The following is a 15737-nucleotide window of genomic DNA, read 5'->3' as shown; positions in this document are numbered from 1 at the left end:
GATTATGCATATAAGCATTTAGCAGAGTACCTGGCAGAGAGTGGCAAGCAATATTGCTAAATGTCAATTTTTGTTTTTATTTTGTGTCATGAGGTAATGAGACTTAATCCTTAAAACCTTAATTAATTTCCCTAAACCTTCTCTGGTGGCTCAGATGGTAAAGAATTTGCCTGCAATGTGAGAGACCCAAGTTCGATCCCTGTGTCAGGAAGATCCCCTGGAGAAGGGAATGGCTACCCACTCTAGTATTTTTAGGGTTTCCCTGGCAGCTCAGATGGTAAAGAATCTGCCTGCAATGGGGGAGACCTGGTTTCCATTTCTGGGTCAGGAAGATCCCCTGGAGAAGGGAATGGCTACCCACTCCAGTATTTCTGCTTGGAGAATCACATGAACTAAAGAGCCTGGTGGGCTACAGTCCGAGGGGTCGCAGAGTCAGACGCGACAGAGCGACTAACACACATATTCATTCAAACCTCCAATTTTACTCTCAGACACAACCACCTCTTACAACCTTAGGGATGTCAGCAGGAGTTTCTAATTCCACTTTGGTTAAACAGAATAGTTCATGAAGTTTGTAGTATAGTAAGATAACGTTTTACACTGCACATTCTCTACCATTGTGATTTCTTTTTTTTTTTTTTTTTTTTTACAGATGAGGCAATAAGTTTATATTCCTTTCCACTACAAGTGGGGTCATTTATGTGTCTCAGACCTGAATAAAATACAGGTAACAATCTAAATTCAATCATGACAATAAAATACTTTCCATTTTCCAAGTTTGATGGTAATAATATATTTACACTTTTAAAAATATTTTTTCCTCATTTTTTTTCTTTTTTAAAAAGACAGAACATGCTCATGAGTACACAGAGTGTGGAAAAAATCATCACTTTGTCTAAGAGATCAAACAGTAATATAAAACAATGTTCTTTTACATAGTCAAGCCAATTCAAGAATGATACCATCAGGGAATCTAACATGGTGTTTACTTCAAAGATGACACTCAAGTAGTTATTTAGAATACTATGCCTAATGTACCTATCAAGAAGTAAGCACTGCTATCTAAATTTTGTGGCTTTTAGTATCTTCTATATCCACCACCACCTCCTCCATATGGATCTCCGTAACCTCTTCCACCATAGCCTCCTCTTCCTCCATAGCCTCCTCTTCCACCATAATCTCCCCTCCCACCATAATCTCCCCTGCCTTGGAAACCTCCTCCTCTACCACCCCCTCCCCCGGCCCCGCCCCATCCCCCTCCCCCTCCCCCACCACCTCCCCACCCGCCTCCACCACCTCTCCCACTCCCACCACCTCCTCTGCCACCTCCCCCACCCCACCCACCCCTTCCACCGCCTTCCTGTCTCTTTTGCCAAGGCGGCATCTCAGGGGGTGGTGGTTCAATTTCATTCGGCCGTCCTCCCCTGTCAGGCACCCTTCCCATCAGCACCTTATTAATGGCACATGCTGTGATTTCTTACTAACACCTGGGATTTCTTCAAAGCCCAAACATTGTCCTCCTACATAATGATAACAAAGATGACGGTTTCCTGGTATTCAGGCATCCTCCCATCAGAACGTTTATTCTTTGTCTTCTGGCAAATTCTTAACCATGTCCCACTTTAACAGTTGCCCTTCAGTCTGACCTTCTGAAATGAAATTCTGTCTTGAATCTCTTACTACACTTCTAAGCCCTTTGAAGTCAGAGAACCATGTATTATATTTCTTAATGTTGCCACAACTCATGTAGTAAGGCAGTCAATATATAGTTGACTAAATGATGTGATTCCATGCTCAACTTCACATCCCAGTAACATAACCATGTAGCCTGCATTCAGTACAGTTCAATAAACTTTGCATTGATTTCTAAAAACTAAACTTTGATAGAAGAAAATACAGAAACAATCTCTTAAAGACTGATGAATACTAATAAACATATATCCCATTTGTAGTTCATTAACAAAAACTAAAACAGAAACAAAAGGCACTGAGGAAATGTATATGAAAATTACAACCGCATCTAAAGTAGGAGTTTTTTTAATTGCCCATGTCTAATAGTTCAAACAGGTAATTATTTTTATTCATGTGATTTCTGGGGCAATAATTACTAGCAAGGGGAAAGCAGATATTAAAAAAAAAAAAAATTCTACCCAGAAGCTTCTTTTTAGGAATATTAGGATAAGTATATAAAGAGATGAACTGATGGCCCAGGTAGAGGAAGTTGTTTAAGAAAATCAGTGGGTACTCAGTATCCAATATCCCATGGAAAAAGAACCAACAATGTAGCAAGCAAAGCTTCCAGCTCAAAGCCCAGACACAAACCAGTCAGGAAGTAGTAAGATAAGGTTGCATGCACTGCTCACTCTTTGAGGGTCTCAACTTACATCCCTCAAAGCTGGTTTTATCTCTGCCTCTCGGACAGGGACCTTATGAAAGAACCTTTCATTTCACGATTACAGCGCAGGAGGAAGGTCAGACGTGCCTCTGAATGAACACATTTTCCTCTTGCTGAAGTCGTGGAGGACACACTGCTTCATAAGCAGTCATCGAGGGAAGGCTCATTTGCTAAAAAGTTCAATGGCAAGTTACCTGACTACCCACTACTTGCAAAAATCTGGTTGGCTATGGGAAGCTGGGAAAATTAAATTTAAAGAAAGATTAAATGAGCCATGCAGAACAAAGGTGGCACTGTGTTGTGTCGGAACAGAGGCTGGGAAGCAGAAGAATCGGGTTCCTATCCCAGAGTTGCCACAAACCAGCTTTGTGATCTTGGGCAAACGAGGTAACATCCAAAGGCTTCAGTCTCCCCTTGTGCAAGGGAGCTGGATAATATCATCTCTGTGATCCTTCCAGCTAGGAGTCTGTGAATTATATACTCAGAATTATAAACAAGCACCAGCTCCTCTCCTCGAACAGCAGCAAAAATCCCCAAATTGGAGTTTCACTACCTGCTGGCCTGTTAAAAGCATCTTTATGCATGGGGGATTGAAGTTGTCAAAGGGTTGTCAAACCAGGATGGGCCTCACGGAGCTGAGTTTCCAAAAGAAATCCAGCCCTCCATCTACATGTGAGACCTCAAATTCCCAGTTGTAATGCAATCCTATTACTTTTCCAAGAGTGAAGGGTGAGTGGGGAACAAGCAAAGCATCAGGCTGAACATCAATATTTCAGGATCTATAGAACAGCTTCCCTCATCCACTGAGAGAAAAGCAGATCATGGTTTTTATGATTCTCAGGAGTAAAAATCCAAATTCCCAATTTTCACCTCAAACAGGGAGCTTTCTGTCTGCAAGTCACCTTTGTCTCTGCAGGTCTCTTGCGATAACATTCACCTACACTGTTGATTCTTAAATCTGTAGCTTTGCCACTATGTGCCCAGAAGATCTAGTGATACTAGGGCATCCATGCCCTCGGAAGGAAGGTGGACTCTCTAGGCCTGGTCCTGGCACTCCAGTGCAAACTACACTCTTCTCTGTTGTTTATATTTTTAACTCTTAAAAGTACTAAGTACGTGGGAATATGTTTAAAGGGATTTCATGGAACAAAATTTTATGTTTAAAAGCAAGAATCCTCTATAATACAAATAACCCCAATTTCTTGGTGACCTTAGAGTTCATTGTCTCAATGCTCCCACACTTTTAGGAGCATTTTAAATTTTTAGAAAAACTGAATATTTTTTAGTAAAATTGAAGGTGATCAAGATTTAAGTTTTCCAAAGAGGGCAGGGTTTCAATGCCAGAACAGTGCTATCACACACACTCTTGGTCACTCACTCAGTCATTAAATATCTGTGGGGTCGCCATGTGAATGGTGACATGGAGAAATGACCAGACCTCAGAATGAAAATGAGTATTTCACAGAAAAGCAGGATTCTATTTCTTATTCAAGAAAACAGTTATCAGAAGAGTTTTTGATTTGTAACAGCCTCTCTTTGTTGTTGTCACAAACATCTTGCTATTTTATATTATTTTCCAATTTTTAAAAATTAATTCCCAGTTTTAACCTGGATATCCCACATAACTTCATGAGACTTGGATGTCCTACAAAAGGTGCCAAGTCAAAATGATTTTCACAGGAAGCTTTCAGGTCTTTCTCAGTTACAGTAAAAGTAAAACAATGTTTCTCTTAATTTTCTTTTTTTAAAACACAGGCCAACAAACCCCTAAACTAGATGTTTTAACTTGTCCTTGAAAAGCTGAGGAGTCAAGGGGCTCTAGCCCATGTTTACTTCTTAGTGAGATGGTGAACATCAGTGAAGTAATCATTAATCATAGCTGGATTCCTCAGCAAAAATGTTGGCATTGGCACTCTAGCCAGTCACCAGCAAGGACTACAAGCAACGCTAGGACACTAACGCCTATTTGATTTGGAAGAGAATACGGAACATGATGAAGTCGGCAGCGTTCTGTTCCCCTTCACCGTTCTCCATCTCAGAGCCTTGCAACATCACATGCCCAGCTGTTAACCAGATGCTAGCACATTATAGCCACAGCGAGTGTGAGAATAAAAATATTAGCATTATTTCCATGGTACTGGTCACATGGTTATTATAGAAATAATCAGTATTAGCATACTACAATATTTGTTTTGTTCTTAGATTTCGTAACACCCTACGGGAAAAATTATCTTTATTTGAAAAAGGTTAAAAATGAAAGTACATGTTATATATCTTTGCTGGAAAATGGTGGGAAATGGATTTGTTGAAACCATATGGAAAGGAAGAGGGAATCAATTAAAAACAGAAATCTAATAAATCTAAAATATTTCCAAATGAAATGCTTGTGGTAAGCTAATTTCTTGTAAACACTGCACTCAAGTCCCTTGAACAGTCCCAGATGGTGAACTAACTTTGTGGTCTTAAAATAAAAGTCAGCCAAAAAAACCAAAGTAACTATATAACTTTATCATCAATGCAGAGAGAACCCTGAGATCCATAATTAACCTATATATGTATATTTTTTTCTTTCCAAAATTTAAGAGGTTTGTGGAGTTTTACTAAACAGATGATTTCATTTAAATTTGAAGTTTGTGTGTATTCAATGGAGACACAAAAATTCAAATAATACTGAAGTTAAAAGTGAGGTAAGAGCTATCATTATTTATATAACATAGAAAAATAAAAACATCTCTAAAAATGCCCAAGTTTGGAAATGTATTGCAAGGTCCAATTTCTACACATTAGTGAACCTTCTTCAGCTGACATCTGTAAGATTTTATTCGAGAAAAATGTTTCCAAAAAATTTGTTTAAGTTGGGTTATAAATAAAAGTTTGGGATATATGCTTTGACCAGAGATTATACCAAGCGGAATCAACGTCTACCCTACCTGCTCCACCGTCAACAATCCATCAGGAGACTCTGGCACAGACCGCATGGGTAGAAGCTGGCACAGCGAGCCTAAGAGTAAAGCAACTTCCTTCATGCTTCTCCAACAACACACCAGCACCATCTGAGCAGTTACATCACATGTTTTTCCTTCTTTACCTTAACAAAATAAAAAAACTATTGCAACACTAGACACTTGATTACTCACATCCCAGGTTTCTTAGAACGAGCTTATTCATAATTTCCCCAAGAATAATCTGTTTGAACAAACCAATTTGTCATACGCTATATTTATTCAGGCGAAAATAACTAACACTTGTCGGGCATGTGCTATGGGTCGGAATCACCCTCTAAGTATTTTCTTTAACATAACCATATTCAAGGTAAATTGAAAAATAAAAACAGTAGTATTCTAAAACCAAACTCTAACTTTTGGAAATTAATGGAATCAAGTCTTTCCACCTTTCAGTCATCCATAAAATATGACTATAATAAATATATTTTAATATTTGTTTCAGTGGGGGTGGTTGCTACATCAGCAGAATAACAGGATACAACTTTCCTTTCAAAGGAATATACAAATTATCTTTTTAAATATACTTAAATTCCATAGTCAATTAGCTATAATCTTTACTCTCTTTTTCTAGCTTTAAGAATATTTTTGTACTGACATTAAAAAAAATCCAAAACAAACTATTAAATTTAAAAGGTAAGTTAACAAAATAATCTCTTTAACATAATCCCTTTTGTCTTTTAAAAGTCTGCTAAACTCGAAGGATAATGTGTCAATACATACACTTAAATACATCAAATAGGTCTGAAACATATACACTTAGAAGGGAAGAAGCAGGATTGGAGAGGAAATAAGGAAATGAAAAAAAAAAGAAATTAATTGGTTTTTAGCTCGCATTCACCTCCAAATTATTTGAAACGATCACAAGCATACATTTATATAATTTTTAAAAAAACAGAAATTTTTACAAGACAATATCCCCATCTAGTGGAGAATGTAGAATATGTTCTAAACCAATAAGATATTACTGCTTCTGATAACTTTTTATAGCATTAAAGAAAATTATAAAAGAATAACTGAGAAAACAAACAGTAAGAATTCGAATTCTGAAGTCCTGATGCAAAAGAGTAGCTTACATTTTAATAAGTCACAACTTTGTTTCCTTTAAAAGGCTGCCTGACTGACTATACGGACGCTCGCAGCATCAGACCATACTGCTGGGAGAAGCGGACTGCTGCCCAAACCCAAGTTCACTGTGCATCACTGTTCCTACATCACCTGGCTGTCAAGAGAGGTTTCAGGACTCAAAGGCTTTTTGTTGAAGCACCTTATATGCTGGACTGGGGCACACCAATTTCTGGTAAAAGTTTTATAAACTCATTGCCCAAAATAAATCATAAGCTCAAAAAAGACCTTATTTTCTCCACAGTCCTGCATACATCTGCAGCCCCTGATTTACTACAGGAAAAGAGCATCTTGCACATTTTGTCACTTAAATATTGACTCCAGTAGTGATTTTACATATACCTTTGATTTCTGCAGAAGTATCAATATTCGGTACACTGGCACTCAAGTCCTCTAAATCAAAGCTACCACATTCTTTCAATATTTTGGCTCGACTGAAATAATCATTAGTATCTCGTGGCTGAATCTCATTCAGAATCCTGTGCAAGCGGCTTGCTGACTCTAAGGGAGAAAGACAAGATTACATAAAACCCCAGTTCCATATCAGATGCAGGTATCCCTTGAGGGTCATTTGCCCTCAAAATTTTGTAACTTTTAATTCTTAATGATTAGCACTATAAGAAGGGACTCACAGGGTGGATAATGTAAAAATTATTTATATAAAGTCTTCATGATACTTGAATGTACTTTGAAAATACAGCAAATATTTTAAGTAGGGTGAAGACTGGACCAAAAAACACAACAGAAATTGTCCACAGACAAAAGCTGCCATCTGACATGGCTTTTCTTAGTGTTGTCTAAGAATCTTAAACACAGCACTCAAACAGATGAAGGAAGAGCAGTTCACATCAATGAATTTTCTCTAAACAGATAAGAAACCCCATCACCTACAAAAACGATCTTTTCTAGCCCAGGAATATCATAAAAACTCCATAGCTGACTTTGAGACGCGTATACAATATAGTGCTTTCTAAGTAAGATTTACAGTCCTACTATTATATTTAACTTCATTTTTTATTTTGTAAGCACTCACTGGACTAGGGAATGTAAACTCCATAAATGCAACACTTTGTTCACTGTTGAGCTGCTAATGCCTAGAACAGAAACTGCCTCATAGAGGTTCAGTAACATGGGCTGAAGGAATTCATGGGTGACGAGGTAGTAAAGCGCTAGCCAGGCTCAGATTTTTGTAAGGAAAGTAACAACAGGTAACAGGAAACCAATTAACAAATCAAAAGAATGAGTATTTACTGTATACCCATTACATACACTCATATTTTAAGTATTTTAGGAAATACAAAGACTCAAACTGCTCTTGTAGTGATTCAGCCAACATCTTATGTTCACTTGTGGCTTCCATGAAATTTTGCCCAAAACAAATTTTGATGGCCATGAAAAAAACGGCACTGGCCCCAAAACAAACCACAGAAAAACTAAGAAAAAACAGAGGTATAACTAGAATAAAATTTTAAGAGCCCTACTCATTCATTTTTGTGGCGCTCAGGGAAGACTTTTACCAAAAAATTCAGAATGCACAGTAGATAACATGGGAAAGATACAAGAAAAATGGAGACAATCAGAGGAAAAAAGAAAATGCAAAATTAAGGAAAAGTCAGTGAACTATAGACAGTTTTTAAGTTGAAGATATTTTAAAACTTTAATAACAAACAGAATTTTAGCATACTCTGAAGGCCCTACCCATAATTGGTGACAAACATTCCAAATTTCTCATCCAAAATATATTGGTACTTGCCTGATCCAAATATTAGCTATCAGACTGGATGGTCTTTATTCCTATGCACTGCTTAAGTAGGAAAATGAATCCAAAAAGTTTTAGTATTTAGTCTATCAGCCAAAATAAATCTATAACTATATCTTATTAGTATCATAAGCTGGGGCTTCACTGGTGTATCAGCTGGTAAAGAATGTGCCTGACAATGCTGGAGATGCAAAAGACGTGGGATCAATCCCTGGGTGGGGAAGATACCCTGACAAAGGAAATGGCAACCCACTCCAGTATCCTTGCCTGGGAAATCCCATGGACAGAGGCGCCTGGCGGGTTACAGTCCATGGGGTCGCAAAGAGTCGGACACAGCTGAGCACACACGCACACATCATAAACCATCACCAACTTGCTCGCTCATTTTCAGTAACGAACAAAACATAACATTTTCTATGCAAGCACACAACTCTAGGTTCATTATCAGTGCAAAGTATTATATAATTCCGTGTGTGTTTATGATACACTGTGTATTTTTAATATGAGCCTCTCATCTGTGTTCCAAAATGCACTCACCAACTTTATTTCAACATGAAATACAAATCTACTTCATGATTTTCTACATGTCCAAAAGAACACTTTGTTAGTATATATCCTTAACAGTCAACCACTTCTGGCCTGTTGTAGTATGGGTCCAGTAATCCCCTCCCTTATCCAGGCTTCAGTCATCCCTGGTCAACCATGATCTGAAAATATTATATGGAAAATATCAAAAATAAAGAAATCACAAGTTTTCAATTGCATGCCCTCCTGAATAGCACGATGAAATCTCACGCTGGCCCTCTCCATTCTACCTGGGATCCTCAACCATCAGCATCATCTGCAAGCTGACATCCACCATCAACATTGTCAGGGCTTGAGGATCCAGGAACACTGATACAGGTGATCCTCTCCCAGTGTATCACCAGGTGGTCAATTGTGATAGAAGGAAAGTTATGACCAACCTAGAGAGCATATTCAAAAGCAGAGATATTACTTTGCCAACAAAGGTCCATCTAGTCAAGGCTATGGTTTTTCCAGTGGTCATGTATGGATGTGAGAGTTGGACTGTGAAGAAAGCTTAGTGCCGAAGAATTGATGCTTTTGAACTGTGGTGTTGGAGAAGACTCTTGAGAGTCCCTTGGACTGCAAGGAGATCCAACCAGTCCATCCTAGAGGAGATCAGTCCTGGGTGTTCATTGGAAGGACTGATGCTAAAGCTGAAGCTCCAATACTTTGGCCACCTCATGCGAAGAGTTGACTCACTGGAAAAGACTGATGCTGGGAGGGATTGGGGGCAGGAGGAGAAGGGGACGACAGAGGATGAGATGGCTGGATGGCATCACCGACTCGATGGACATGAGTCTGAGTGAACTCCGGGAGTTGGTGATGGACAGGGAGGCCTGAGCAACTGAACTGAACAGTGAGTCACAATACTTTTGCCATTCATCTCACTTCACCTCATCACACAGGCATTTTATCATCTCGCATTATCATAAGAAGAAGGGGTGGGCTCAGTACAGTAGATATTTTGAGAGAAAAAGAGACCATGTCCACCTAACTTTTACTACAGTATAGTGCTATAATTATTCTATATTATTATTGGTTTGGGGTTTCCCTGGTGGCTCAGGTGGTAGAGAATCTGCCTGCAATGCAGGAGACCTGGGTTCGATCCCTGAGTCAGGAAGATCCCCAAGGGAAAGGAATGGCAACTCACTCCAGTATTCTTTCTGGGAAATGCCACGGTCAGCAGAGCCTAGTGGCCTACAGTCCATGGGGTTGCAAAGAGTTGGACACGACTGAGTGACTAACGCTTACTATTACTGGTTATCAGTGTTAACCTCTTACTGTGCCTAACTTATAAGTTAAATTTTATAAGTATGTATGTTTAGGAAAAACCATGTTCTCATAAGTATGGGTACTATCTGCACTGTCAGGCATCCACTGGGGGTCTTCGAACATCTACCCCTTAGATAAGAGAGGACTGCTATATACTTATGCCACTAGGACATTGCAGGCATTGAATTTAGTTCCTATACTTGCAGCAATTGTTTATTCATTGATTTATTCATTATGACAACTATTCATTGGATATCTACTTCTACCAGGCACTGTGCCAAGTACAAGGGAGGAAATCATAGACAAAACTCCCTGTTACATTGCAACAACTCCAACGAAGGAGAAATCTATGGGAAGGGGAGAGTGCTGCTAGGAGACAAGACTGGCAAGGCAGCAGGAGTGAAATTATTATCGAACCTAGCCACTAACATGTTTCAAATAAAAAGGAAGGGAGATGGGAAGAGCACAAGGGTTAAGTAAAGATAATGTGTAACATGATAAATGATATGACTAGAAAAGATTACTTTGGATGTAGTAAAAAGGAAATGGAAGGAGATGAGAGTAGATGTGGGGAAACAAGAGAGGATAAAAGCCTGCAGTAAGGTAAGAAGATGCAGATAAAAGAAGAAGAGATGTAACAGATATTTAAGGGGCACCACTGAAAGAACGTGGAGATAGGCTAGATACAAGGAGTAAAGGGGAGATGTCGGGCAGCCCTAGCTCCTGACTTGCACAAACAGGTCTCTGGTAGAACAGTTTGCAAAGATAAGAGGGGAGGGAAAGAAAGATGAAATTTCATGAGTTCAATTCTGGACATTCTGAGAATCTCTTCCAATTTTTTTTTTTTTTTAATTTAAATGGCCTTTGTGTCCAGTGGTCTTTGCCTAGCCCAGATTCCTAACAAGGTGCCTTCTCTGACTGAACCCCATCAACTGCTCTCTAACTTATATGGCCTGCCTCCCCAGTCCCAACCAGAATACAAACCTGGTAGGCTGTATTCTAAAATGACAATATTATAAAATCCAATTTACCCCAGAGAAGGAAGCACCTTGCTGACCACCTGACTATTTATTTACCCAGGTATTTTTTTATAGTTAAAAAATATTACCCAATAGGCAGAAATATCACCAGTCATAACAATGTCTTTGTCCCCCATTTTACCTATCTCTCTGAAGAAAAGAGTAAGGGAAAAAACACAGTAATTCTAGCTTTTTCCATTTACTGACCTGCATCAGTGTCATTGGGAATGAGGCCTTCTGGGGAGGAGCTCTGAATGACTGGAGATACCACGGCCGAGAGCCTATAGGAGGTCACAAGGAGCTTCTCCACCACGGGTCTCCACTCGCTCACCAACTGCAGGCTGCTGCAACAAGAATGTTAGAGGAATTTATACAAAAAGCCAAAACCACATTTTTAAGATGGAAACAGACAAAAGGGATCAAAGGAATTTGGGTTTCAAAATCATGCCATCTATGAAATATGTAAGACACAAAAGTATATGTATATATGTTTTCATTTTTAATTATCTTTAAGGCAATATGTTTCTTTCCCAAGACACATTCCAGTAGGAGTTTAAAGCTCAGAACTGAGTATTCAGGAGACAACAGGGGGATAGATATACTTACTTCAGAGGCAGCTTCCGCAAAGCTCCTGTTATACAGTGGACCCGCCCATACATTGGAAATGACGCTGCTGCCTGAAGCAGAGAATTTTCAGCCCGAGATACTTCTTCCTCAAGTTTTTCCAACAAGCATTTGATAACTAGAAAATGTAAAAAAAAAAAAAAAAAAAAAACAACAAACACCCACCAAAATAACACCAGTTTAAAAACACATTTACAAATTTGTACACAGCAGAACAGTTCCCACAAAGACACCCAACTCAACTGAATTTTATACTAGAGGTTTCTGAATGAAAAAAGAGATTATCCAAGCTTATCCAGGCTGTTCTCCATTTCCAGCTAAGGCAGAACCGTGTGTCTGCCCTGACTTCCTGGGTCCATTTACAGCATTCATTCTGGATCATTCCTCCTAGACATCCTCTATCTGGGTTAGCAAACCCCAGGCTCGTATGCCATGCACTACTTGGACAGATTTTTTAAAATAACGGCTTTATTGAGATATGACCACACACCATACAATTTATACATTCAAAGTGTATTGGTCAATGGTTTTTAGGATATTCACAGCTATGTGCAAAAACCACCACCACAGTGAGTTTTGGAACATTCTGATCTGACCCCTCAGAAAAGCTTTACCCACTGCCAGACACTCCCTTCCCTGCACCTCTCACCTCCCTCAGCCCTAGGCCATCACTTGCCTGTTTTCTGCCTATTCTGGACACAACCATATAAATCTAATCAAACAGTATTTTCAAAGTTCATCCATGTTATAGGATGTATATTTCATTACTTTAAACAGCTGAATAACAGTCCACTGTATGGATAAACCACATTTTATTTATCCGTTTATCAGATGACAGACATGTGAGTTGCTTCCACTTTTTGGCTATTATGAATTATGCTGCTATGAACATTCATGCATAATTTTTGTCCAGAGAGTTTTCATTTTTCTTCACTAAATGCCCATAATGGACCAAATTCAGGCTGAAACCCTCACCCTCATTGCAATGGTATTCAGAGGTAGCATCTTTAGGAAGTAATCAGGTTTAGCTAAGGTCATGACAGTGGGCCCCCCATGATGCGATGTGTCCTTATAACAGGAGGAGGAGAGACCAGAGCTTGCTCTCTCATGCAGGAGAGAACAGACTGAGAAGACTGCTATCTGCAAATCAGGAAGGGGGTTCTCACCAGGAACCAAATCTTTTGACCCTGTAAACTTGATCTTCCCAGCCGTCAGAACTGTGAGAAATAAATGCCTGTTGTTTAAGTTATCTGCTCATGGTATCCTGTTAAAGCAGCCTGGGCTGACTAAGACAATGTCCAAGAGAGGAACTGTGGAGTCATATGGAAATTCTATGTTTACCCTTTCGAGAAACTAGACATCTTTTTCCAAAGGGGCCAGACCATTTTACATGCCCATCAACAGTCTGTAGGAGAGATCCATTTTTTCTGAATCCTCATCAACTCTAGTTATCACCTATTTTTTTTAAATTATAGCCATCTTACTGAGTGTGCAGTACTTCCTCACTGTGATTTTGATTTGCATTTCCCTAACAGCTAAAGATGCTAAGCATCTTTTCATCCACTTATTGTTTATATTCACGTTTTTTGGAGGAGTATCTATTCAGATTCTTTGTCTGTTTTTGAATTTGGTTATATCCTTTTATTAGTGAGTTGTAAAAAAATTTCTTTATATATTCTAGATACAAGGCCCTTAACAGATAAAATTATTTGCAAATATCTTTCCCACTCTACAGGTTGTCTTCTCACTTTCTTGTTGGCTTCCTTGACACACAAAAGTTTCAAATTTGTGTGTCAGAGTTTCAAAGTCCAATTTATCTACTTTACTCAAGATCAAAAAGATTTACACCTAGGTTTTATTCTAAGAGTTTTATTGTTTAACTCTCGCATGTAGCTCTTTGATCCATTTTAAGTTAATTTTTATATACAGTATGAGGTACTGGGTCAAATTTTGTTTTCGGCATGTGGACATCCAGTTATCTAGCAGAGTGGATGTCTCCCCTCACCATTCAGAAGAAGGTTATATTTTAAGTTTCAGAATTGTGTATAACCAGTAAATTCATATTTAGAAAATTTGAAGAATTCCCAAAAATCATTTGGGGAAAGACAACCCCACATAAAACTGAACAAATGACATGAAAATGCATTTCATAGCAGGGGTGGAAGTGAATGGCTTATAAACATGTAAAAAGAAGCCCAATTACATTAGTAATCAGGAAAATGCAAGATGAAACCACATGAGACACTGTTTGATATTCTGCAAATTTTTAAAATCTGACAATAGCAAGTTATAGTGATGCACTACAATTCTCATAATTTACTGGTGGGTGGGAGTATAAATTGAAAATCTACTTGACATCACCTAGTAAAGTTGAAGATGCATGTATTTTATGACTAGGCTATTTTACTTTTCTGTTTACCATAAACTCTTAGACATATGCATTAGAAGTTATATCTAATAACAAGAATAACAAGAATGTTCACATTGGCATTGCTTATATAGAAAAAAGAAGTCCATCAATAGGAGAATGCATTAATTAATTGTAGTAAATTTGTATAATACATATAGTACTATTTATGTAATATTCATAATCATGTATTAATAAAAGAAAATAATATATTGTTTAATAATATATAAATAGTAAAATCTTGGTAAAAGCAAGACAAAAGATTAATATTAAACATAAGGCAATAATTACATGGTGGGAGGAGGGAACTAGGATAAGCAAGAGGCTTCAACGTTCTGGGTGCTACTACACTTCTTAAGCTAGGTGTTCTCACCTAGCTTGTGATATCATAAGCTTGGGACACCCCGTGAAATTTTTATACTATTACTATTTAGATTCTATACATATATGTATTCTATATATATACTTTTTATTTTTGAAATGTTTTATGAAAATTTAAAATGCCTTGGATTTTAAAAGCCTCTGAATGAAGCATGAACTCCCCAGTTGACCCCAGTTGCAGACCTCGTCTTATCATCTTATCAGGGTCCCCTCTGGAACCCAGCCCTGAAACAGTTAGAGTTGGGCACATGTCACCTTCCATGTCACTGTCATCTCTCTGTCCCAAGCTCTATGGCTACATCTCTACCAGAACTACATATGGCTCCCAATTTTCTCCCATTATTAGTTCTCTTTTTCATGGCTTTTCCCACCATTTTGAACACTGTTCACCTTTCTTTCTAGATCTGACCTTTGTTTTATTTAATACAAATTCCTATCTGTCTTTATGTCTAGTACAATTCCAAAATGAAGACTTAATAGGATAAAATTAAGTATACGAATCTCCAACAAATATTTGTTTAAAATCATTAGGTTTAAAGATCTAAAACAACTCAGATCCTAGGTTTTGGAACTGGCTATATGCGAAGAGCAAAAGAGAAGAATGTGTTAGCCAGTTAAAACATAAACCCCAATAGACAAAGGAACTTTGCTCTACATAAAATTAACAAAGATGAACTGGCTATGTGAAGTGAAAGTCACTTAGTCATGTCCGACTCTTTGTAGCTCCATAGACTATACAGTCTGGGGAATTCTCCAGGCCAGAATACTGGAGTGGGTAGCTTTTCCCTTCTCCAGGGGATTTTCCCAACCCAGGGATCAAACCCAGGTCTCCCGCATTGCAGGCAGATTCTTTACCAACTGAGCCATAAGGAAAGCCTGATCTGGCTATCAAAACTTTTAGAACTAACACCCCAAAAAGATGTCCTTTTCATTATAGGGGACTGGAATGCAAAAGTAGGAAGTCAAGAAACACCTGGAGTAACAGGCAAATTTGGCCTTGGAATGAGGAATGAAGCAGGGCAAAGACTAATAGAGTTTTGCCAAGAAAATGCACTGGTCATAGCAAATACCTTCTTCCAACAACACAAGAGAAGATTCTACACATGGACAGCACCAGATGGTCAACACCGAAATCAGATTCATTATATTCTTTGCAGCCAAAGATGGAGAAGCTCTATACAGTCAA

The 15737-nt window shown here is 38.4% G+C and overlaps 1 protein-coding gene across 3 annotated transcripts in view; it reads right to left on the bottom strand.

Annotated features, from left to right (window-relative positions):
* Positions 1-15737, bottom strand: part of THADA (THADA armadillo repeat containing) — a 328815-nt gene that overhangs the window by 272245 nt on the left and 40833 nt on the right. For 2 of the 3 annotated variants that reach the window (XM_069583453.1, XM_069583452.1), the window contains 4 exons: positions 11746-11881; positions 11347-11483; positions 6865-7023; positions 5326-5483 (listed from right to left, as the gene is read on the bottom strand). In XM_069583453.1, the coding sequence (XP_069439554.1) occupies positions 5326-5483; positions 6865-7023; positions 11347-11483; positions 11746-11881 (590 nt within the window). The remainder of the gene's footprint in view (positions 1-5325; positions 5484-6864; positions 7024-11346; positions 11484-11745; positions 11882-15737) is intronic. The other variant, XM_069583454.1, reaches the window with a different exon arrangement.

This window comes from Ovis canadensis, chromosome 3 (genome assembly GCF_042477335.2).
Source record: "Ovis canadensis isolate MfBH-ARS-UI-01 breed Bighorn chromosome 3, ARS-UI_OviCan_v2, whole genome shotgun sequence".
Classification (NCBI taxonomy): Eukaryota; Metazoa; Chordata; class Mammalia; order Artiodactyla; family Bovidae; genus Ovis; species Ovis canadensis.
Note: the sequence above shows the minus strand (reverse complement) of the source record. Positions and strands in the feature narration are given on the sequence as shown.